This window comes from Caenorhabditis briggsae, assembly GCF_000004555.2.
Source record: "Caenorhabditis briggsae complete genome, chrV, whole genome shotgun sequence".
In the NCBI taxonomy this organism is placed as follows: domain Eukaryota; kingdom Metazoa; phylum Nematoda; class Chromadorea; order Rhabditida; family Rhabditidae; genus Caenorhabditis; species Caenorhabditis briggsae.
In genome coordinates this window covers 16,356,315-16,365,008 of record NC_013488.2, presented here as the reverse complement: position 1 = coordinate 16,365,008, position 8,694 = coordinate 16,356,315, and the positions used below count along the sequence as shown (strand labels likewise).

The window sequence follows — 8,694 nt, the reverse complement described above, 5'->3', positions numbered from 1 at the left end:
AGCTCGGATACCCCAGGTCTTTGCGGGACCCACCGGCCGAAAATGTCCATGCGCCTTTAAACTCCTCGCAGAGACCTGCATTTTAATGTAAAAAAATGTAAAAAAATGATGTAAAAAAATGTAAAAAAATTAATTTTTTTACACTAATGAATAGGAAAAAAATGCAAAAAAATGCAAAGAAATACTAATGAATAACCCCATAAACCATGCGGCAAAACCGTGCCAGGGTTGCAAACTAGGCTCCGCCCATTTTTCCTCCCAGATGGTTCTTCCCACTTTTTGTTTTCCTCCCAGTTGGTGTGCTCTCCTCTCACGGGTTACTGTCTACAAAAAAGTTCACTGTCGGTGTTTGCGTACAAATAACCCAAGATTTGCCGAGCAATAAATGAATTAATTTTTTGTGGTTTTTCATCATCATCTTTATTTTTGTGTCATTTTTCGAAAATTCTCTATTTTGAATCGGTTCCAAGGCAAAAAAAAACCGGTTTTTCGTATTCATAACTTTCAATGGTAAAGAATTTTCAGATGAACGACGGGGTTAACAAAGAGGAAGTCATCGAAGAAAAATGTAATTTTACGTTTAAAAATGGCGAGTACGTCGAAATAAAACAAGAGGAAATTGAGCGAAAACCTGAATATCTCCTAGAAAGAGAAATCAAATCCGAATCGATTGATTTTTTCGAAAATAATATTTCGGATGAATTTTTCGAAGACGTCGAACGGAAGCCGAGAGGAAGCGATTCTAAAAATGAGAAGGTACTCGCAGAATTCGAAGCTCTATCATGCAAAATTTGTTGGAAGAGAATGCCAAAAAATCTTTTGAAATTGATCATGTCGGAAGAGGATAAAACAGTGCTGTCTGAAGTTTTCAAATCTGGAGAATCTCTGGAAACAAGGGCATCCTACGTCTGTGTTTCTCATATCAAAAAGATTATTAGCGATAATGACATCAAAGTTAAGATAACGAAAACGCCACTTGGGCATCTGATGCGCTCATTCATCGAAAGAAACACTTATTTGATGCAAGTCAACAAAAAATCGATAAGTTTAATAATTACAATTTTCAGAAGAAACAGGACATCAAAAAGAAAAATTTGCAAAGTTTGTCACATGAGTGAAGATTTTTCTAAATTATATCAAATCAGTTCAAAGGGTATTCGAATTGCGCTTATGATTGGATGTATTCTACGTGGAACTCATTCAATCGATCAAGCGAAGTCTTACATAGCGAATAAAGAAGGTGCCACTTGTTATTCACATCGCAAAGAGACAATTGACATAATTTTCGAGCATTTGGGAATCAGTGGTATTCAGGAGTTTTTAGGGTGTCCCAGAACATCGATGGGCGGTTTGGCGGATATTGCGAAGAACTTCGATTCGGATTTTACAGTTAGGCAATTCAGTCATGCATTCAAATTGCTTTATATGAGAAAACCGAAATTTTTGAGTAGTTTGTAGTGTTTATAATTTTTTCACCCAATTTGTTTTTTAAAAATAAATGTTCTCTTGTTTTTTCTTCGGATATTGCTTGGGTCAATTCCCAAAAAAATCTGTCAGAAGAGAATGCCGAGAAATCGTTTGAAAATGATCAAGTCGGAAACCGATATGATTGTGCTTACTGAAATTTTTAAAGCTAAAGTATTAAAGGAAATGAATCCGCCCTATTGTCGAATTAAAAAAGTGGGATCTGGAAAATTTCGCGGGCGGCTTGCCGGTCAATTTTCGAGGCCTTGCTCCAGAAACACTACGGCACTTGGGTTCAAGCGAGGGGGTCAGAAAGCGCGCCCCAGTAAACTTTTCAAAAATTCTCAATTCGCTGCCGAACTTCGTTGGCTGAGTATCACAGTTTTAAACGATGAGCGAGAATACGCGCGTTGCAACCCGTTGATTTTAAAGAAATAGATCATGATCTAGTTCAAACCCGCGTTCATTTTATTCTTGGTATGAAAATGATCGCTAGCGCCTCTAGAATCTGTTTTTCATCGAAAAACTGAACTTAAATGGGAAACTTACTCGAACGAGCCGAAAGTCTGAAATATTACGTTTTTGCCGCGCTTTTTCGTAGATAAAAAAAAGCGACGCCTTTCAAATTCTCAGGTCCCACTTTTCTTGATTCGACAATATGTCTGTTATTCTCTTATTCAAACAATTATTGACGATAAAGAAGGCAGAATGAAGTTTGCGGGTACTCCATTTGAAAAACGTTTGCGCCGATTCATCGCAAAAAACAAGCATTTGATGTAAGTCGACAAAAAAATCGAGAAACTTAATAATATAAATTTTCAGAAAAGTCAGGTTTTCACAAAGAGGATTCTGCAAAGTTTGTCACATGTTGAAGGACCATTCTGAATGTTATGCCATTGGTTCCAAGAGAATTCGAATGATGATCATGATTGTGGATGCATTCTGCGTGGCACTCACTCAATCGATCAAGCAATGTATTATGAAACCATTAATAATATGCTCACATGTTATTCACATCGCAAGGAGACGATTGACAACATTTTCGAACATTTGGGAATCAGTGGTATTCAGGAGTTGTTTAGGTGCCACAACATTCGATGGGTATTTTGGTGGACATTGCGAGGAACTTCGATTCTAAATTCACAGCAGATCAATTTTTCGGTACATTCCACATGTTTTATATGAAAGAAGCAAAATTTTGAGAGGTTTTCGTAGTTTTTGTTTTTGTTATTTTTTCTCACACAACTTTTTTTGTTATTGAAATAAATTTACCCTTGTTTTTTTTTCTAATTTGGTTGGGTCATTTCCCAATTCTTATTGCTGGCTTTCTCTTTCTTTTCGAGTAAAAAAAACACCGAAAAAAATATAGGCGGCTTATATAGGGTTACTGTCTCCAGAAAAGTACACTAAAGGTGTTTGCGTACAAAGGAAGCCAAGATTTTCCGAGCAATTGTCGAATTGAGTTTTTTGTATTCCTTGAATGATAAGAGACCATTCAAATCGGAAAGATTTTAAATCCGAAAGAAACGAAACGGGTGTGCTGCTGATCTTGCTACTTCCGACTATTGGTTGTTTGGCGATATGACACGTGCCTTCGAAGGAAGAAGCTTCAATTCCCGTGGAGCGGTCGAAGCGGCACTCAAACAATACTTTGCCTCACGCCCGGCTGGATTCTACCGCAATGGAATCCATGGATGGAGGGAACGTTGGAGACATGTTGTTGATAATGATGGACAATATAATTAATTATTCGGTTATTTTTTCTTTGAGAAATAAACTATTGAAAAAGTGACAAAGACTTCCCGCCAACCTAATAGTAAAAAAATTATGAGTATAGTGAAAACTGGAAGAGAGTTCCAAAAACTTGAAAAAGTTATGATCATAAAAAAGAGAGCAAAGAAGAAAAGAAAAAAGGAAAAACGAGGGCATATGTAGTTGAATACTCCTTTGCATCTCTCGTTTCGATATGTCTCTCTTACATCATAAACAAAGCCTGTGTGGCTGACTTGTCCTTCGTTGGCCCATTCACAGCCTATTACTCTCACATGAACAGCAAAAAGAAGAAGAAGAGAAAAAATGTCAGATGTATTCATAGCATTCTTATTATTTTTTTGGTCAAAAACGGAATCAGAAAAAGAAGAAAAAGAAGCAAAGAAAGAAGACAAATGAGAGCACAAAATGAGAGAAAACACGAAAAAGGGAGAGAGTATTATCCTCTCCCGTTTTTCCGTCTGATATGTTATCCCATTCGATTGTTTACATGTGCTCTGTGTCTTGTGATAACATAGTGATTTGAAGAAGAAGTAAGCGAAAAAGGGCAAATGGCAGAAGACGAAGAAGAAGTAGTGGTTGAGTAATTCTCTGCTTCCTTCGTCATGCACTTTAATCTAAGTAATTGAAAACCCGAAGAGACGGATTAAGAGTTAGAGCTCTTTTCTTTCGAAAGTCAGTGACCTGGTTCAATCAACTTTTGGAAGCAAAGGAAATTAAAAAGAAATCAAAAAGTCTTTAGATCTTCAGCTATACTGCCTAGATCTGTGGATGTTCGAAGCGGAATTCGGAATCCCGAAATTTTTGAAAATCCCAGTCGAAACATTTCCGAACTTTTTTTGTTTCCTTGAGGGTCTCGAGAGGAATTACTTCTATTAATTTTCGCTTTCCTCGAAATCTGTTTGCCAATTTTTTAGACTTCTATGATGGGAAAGTGGGATCTCAAAATTCCGGAATTCTGAAGATCGGATTTTTCCGAAATTCCAAAATATTCAAAATCGAAATATTCCAAAATTCCGATTTTCCGGATTTTCAAAAATTTCAAGATTGGAATATTCCGAAATTCCAAAATTTGAAACGCGGAACTTTCCACATTTAGAAAAAAAACCGAAAAAGCCATTCCTAACATTCCTGACCTAGATCCAAACTTTTAATCTGGTTGGATTTGAGCCCTGTATGCTGATGTTTTCAAAGTGGAATGAGAAAAAAATATTTTTTTATTTTTCAAGAGCACTCGATACAAGAGATCATTTAGTTTTCTGAGCTGCCTTCTTCTTTCTCATAAATCCACTCTTTTGTGCCTTCCCAATAGTACTGTACTTCGATTTGTTAGGCTTTGGCTTGTCTCCGATTGCAGTATCATGAACAACACCAGTACTGACAGCGAACCTGAAAAGACACAATTACTTTGACTTCCTTAACAGAAAACTACTTCATGAGCATTTCACGAGCAGTCAAATATGCGGCTGGAGCTCTGAAACAACCATATCTCTGCACCTTGATAGCTGACATTGTCTCCTTGAATCCGACAGTGTGCTCTTCGGTCATTCTGCTCACGATGATGTCGATTGTAGCGTAAATGGAGCATTTGGTGATGCCAGTTGCACAGACAAGAAGAATCGGACCATTATTTGCACCTGGCTTTTTCGAACTGCGGATATACTGTACTTTGATCTGGAAAAGAAGGTGGTTTTGGATGAGAAGGATTATTTCAGATTATTCGGATCAGATGATAAGAGGATCTAAAAAATAAGGCAATGTGTCTTTGGCCAATATTTTTTGATGAAAGATATATTTCTGGATTTTTAGATTCTCTGAAAAAACAGAACAAAACTTGCAGAAGCTCTCATATCGAGCATATACTCCGGCAGTTGAGCGGTATCTGCCCATTCGTGGAAATGCATCAAAACAGTCTGATTCTCTTGTTTATTCTCCGTCACTGACAAACTGAACGTCTTCATATGAGTCTCAGAATACTCGTCTTTTGTTTGAATCATCAGCGTATCAAACTCCTTTTTCGATCCCTTATCCGGCCAAAATGTGCTGCACAGTTTGGCTTTCATCTCGGTCTCGTCCAACTTTTTCGCATCGAATTCGTGAAGAAATGCCTTTTCAAAATCCTTTTCAGAGATATCATAAGGCACTTTACGTTTCTGTTTCTCGTCAACGTCTCCAAAAACCAGAATCATCGACGGCTTCTTCTCACCAACCATTCTCCAAAACGTGTGCTCTGTGATATCATCAAAGGGAGCTTGTGCGAAAATGTAGGCGGCTGAAGGTTAAAAAAAATATTCTATGAGACGATCCGGACACAAAGTTAAAAAAAATTACATTTCCGATTATATCCATCAACCCAGGAGGCGTGATAATAATCCCCAGTTCCCTTCTGAGCTTTCAATTCGACACGAGTGTGATCAAAACAATAGAGATGAGGAATACGGTTCATTTCCATATTATTCAGACTCTTGTCAAATGTGTATGGGAAGGTCATCGCAGCAGCATGCATATCAGCGAGAAGACCATCCTGGAGAAAGATATATTTTTGTAGAAGAAATTCCAAAAAAAAACTAACGTACCCCTTCGGTGTGAACTGCATTGAATGCTTCGACTGGAGTGATATCTGCCTTGTTATCCTCGTCTGCATCCTGTGCAGCTGATGCTCCAGAAGACCCCGATGCTTGCGGTTCCGTTCCTGCCAACTGGCGAATTGATCCATCGATTTCGTCTTCCACCCAGCTTTGACTAAAATGTGGCATTCTTTTTCAGAACTCGTTTTAGAATTTGATAATATCGACCATTTACCTTATGAAACTTCTCATGCAATCCGTCGGCGTCATCATTTCGATCGCTTGTTTTGATTAGTTTTATTCTCGGAAAAAAACTAATCAAGAAATTATTGAAATAAATATATTTGTTGGATCCTATCAAAAAGTTTTTTCTCTTTCTTCTTATTTCCCTCCATCTATATTTCTCAAGGTTCACGGTCTCCAGTTGTTTCCATTGGAAAAGTTCCAATGAAAACAACCGGAGAACAACCCAATGGAAACAGCCCAATGTGAATTCTTGGGAAAGTACCGGGTTTGGTTACTTTGAATCCCTATATCTTGGTTCCTGTGAAAGGTATCAAAAAATGGTAAACTGATAAAATGCTTATCAAAGTATCAAAAGTATTTTGTTAGTTGACCACTTTTTCATATATTTTACAGCAACCGAGATAATTAGCTCAAAGGTGATAGTTAAGAAATTCATTTTATTAGAGTGTTTACGGTAGTAACTGAGGCGCTTGTCTTTTTAAAATTTTAGAATATTTTTTGTACAATATTTCGCACTTCACAATTTGTAAAATTTTCTCCTCCTTTAAAATTTTTGTTTACCAGCTAAGCAGTTTCTAACCACTCTCCAACTATTTAACTTAACATTATCTTCTTTTTCTAATGATATCAACTTTAATACAACAACAAAGTTTGTCATTTGAAACTTTAATTCACGGTTTCATGCGGTTTCCATGACAACATCTCCCATTGGATCTTCTGTTTCTCTCACTCGTGAGCAGCCGTTGCCATAGGAGATCACGAGTCTTCAGCTTCTTCTTCTCTCACCCTCTTTTCATTCATTCTTATCAATTTCTAAGCAACCAGCCCTTTTCACCTTTTTTTTCTTTTTTTAAACATTTGACTTTCAGTGGTAATGAATTTGATGAACATCCTAACTCCTGAAATATTCTATGTTCTCGATAAGCACTTCCAACAACCACTCAAAAATGTGCCAAAGGTCTCTCTCCGTTTTCTGAAACTCTTTTATGCATGGATCAGCATCGCTTCAATTTGGTACATTGTCTTCGGAGCATGGTTCCTTCGTGGAGCTGGATCATGGTACTCCTGCATGACAGTTGTCTTGGCTGTCATCCTCTCACTCGCATTCTTCTACGAATCCGATGGACGAGGTTGGAAGAAGTTCGCGACCCTCTGCGTCTTCTGCGCTATTCCACGCCTTCTGGTCTCTCCAATCTACGCCGTGGCAAAGGTCCAGACATCAAATGTCAATGGAACTCAGACTCCAGACTTTGTTGAAGCCTTCCACAACATATCTCTGTACGCTCAAACTCTTTTTATTTCTCTTCTGAAACTCTATTTCAGTTTTAGCTCGGGATTCAAGGAGAAGCACAATGACATCAGCATGATCTGGTTCGTCTACTACTACAATTTCATGTTGATCTTCAGTAATCCATCAATAAGAAATCACAACAATTTAAAATATATTTTTCAGTAACAATTCAAAGAGTCTCGGTTCGCAAGGCACTCGATGAGAAGAAACAAAAGGTCTACGCGGAGACTCTGGTTGTCGAGGAGGCTCAAAGAGCCGATGTCAAGCAAGGCACTGGACCAATGCACATTTGATTGATAGTTCTGATAATTGTCTCTCAACCTTTTCATACTTGAATAAACTCTCATGTTAAATCATCTTGGCTTTTTCACATGTTTTGCTTTCTCACACCAGAGAAAAAATAGATTTCTAAAAAACCGAACAAGAGGTGACGAGGGAGCGTTTAGTCAGGAAAATTCCCCAAGCGATAACAAAATTTATCGGTTCTTCTTCCCCTTTTCTCCCATTCATTCTCGTCTCCCGCCCTCTGACACGCACCAATTCTTTTCTGTTTTTTCGATGTTTTTTGAAAAAGTTTCGAAAATTCGGCAACATTCGAGAACCATGGCAAAAATATTGGTAAGTCAGAACTTTTTGGGGTACTGTATTTTTCGATTTCTCCCTTAACTCTTATCTTTGAGTGAATTTTTCTTGGTTCCTGTCAAAGATATAAAAAATGTCAACTGATAAATTGTTTATCATAACATCAGTAGTGTTTTGTCAGTCGACACATTTTTGATATCTTGCATTAGAATTGAGATAATTGAGCTCAAACGTAACATCATTAAAAGTTTAAAAGTGATAGTGTGCCATTAAAAGTGATACTCAATGACCTAATCAGAGCATTTTTCAGATATTTATACTTCTAACGTCTTCATCATTATCACTTGCGGAGAAAGAGATCAACATAACGTCATCAGAGAAATCTGGAAATCTGACGCACCCCAATAACGAAATTCATATTCCGAATTCGCCAGAAAACGATGATGATGAGATTCCACTCGAAGTAATTCTTCAGAAGACAAGAGAGTTCGATGATGCCCCAACGAGACCTGATATTCCATACCTTCCACTTATCCAACGATGTTCTATCGACGCAGATTGCTCATCTGAAAGCGCCTGCTTTGATGGAAAATGTCTAAATGCTAGTCGATTCCAGCTATTTCCTTATCTATTCCAACGATGCCAATCCCGTCTCGACTGTCCTTCTGGTAATCGATGTATTCTCAAATATGTGTATTCCGTTTAGATGGTAATCCTTATATTTTCATGACATTGATTATTTATATAATAAAAGTTCACTCTTCTTTTATTTCT

At 37.5% G+C, this 8,694-nt stretch overlaps 5 protein-coding genes across 5 annotated transcripts; 4 read left to right on the top strand and 1 right to left on the bottom strand.

The window, feature by feature from the left end:
* Positions 1-525: 525 nt before the first annotated feature.
* On the top strand, positions 526-1,458 carry CBG26686 (the record flags this gene model as incomplete). Its single annotated transcript, XM_045238324.1, has 1 exon — positions 526-1,458. The coding sequence occupies one exon, from the start codon at positions 526-528 to the stop codon at positions 1,456-1,458; it is 933 nt and encodes a 310-aa protein (XP_045100678.1).
* Positions 1,459-2,172: 714 nt separating this feature from the next.
* On the top strand, positions 2,173-2,602 carry CBG26685 (the record flags this gene model as incomplete). Its single annotated transcript, XM_045238323.1, has 2 exons — positions 2,173-2,240; positions 2,287-2,602. The coding sequence occupies 2 exons, from the start codon at positions 2,173-2,175 to the stop codon at positions 2,600-2,602; spliced, it is 384 nt and encodes a 127-aa protein (XP_045100677.1).
* A 1,879-nt stretch (positions 2,603-4,481) lies between these two features.
* Positions 4,482-6,074, bottom strand: CBG24094 (the record flags this gene model as incomplete). The annotated part of the gene is made up of 6 exons (XM_002648029.1): positions 4,482-4,623; positions 4,667-4,908; positions 5,073-5,506; positions 5,566-5,758; positions 5,811-5,976; positions 6,037-6,074. 6 exons carry the CDS (start codon positions 6,072-6,074, stop codon positions 4,482-4,484), a joined length of 1,215 nt encoding a protein of 404 aa, XP_002648075.1.
* Positions 6,075-6,921: 847 nt separating this feature from the next.
* CBG24093 lies at positions 6,922-7,631 on the top strand (the record flags this gene model as incomplete). Its single annotated transcript, XM_002648028.2, has 2 exons — positions 6,922-7,453; positions 7,501-7,631. The coding sequence occupies 2 exons, from the start codon at positions 6,922-6,924 to the stop codon at positions 7,629-7,631; spliced, it is 663 nt and encodes a 220-aa protein (XP_002648074.2).
* A 310-nt stretch (positions 7,632-7,941) lies between these two features.
* CBG24092 lies at positions 7,942-8,626 on the top strand (the record flags this gene model as incomplete). Its single annotated transcript, XM_002648027.1, has 2 exons — positions 7,942-7,956; positions 8,231-8,626. 2 exons carry the CDS (start codon positions 7,942-7,944, stop codon positions 8,624-8,626), a joined length of 411 nt encoding a protein of 136 aa, XP_002648073.1.
* Between the last annotated feature and the right edge of the window lie 68 nt (positions 8,627-8,694).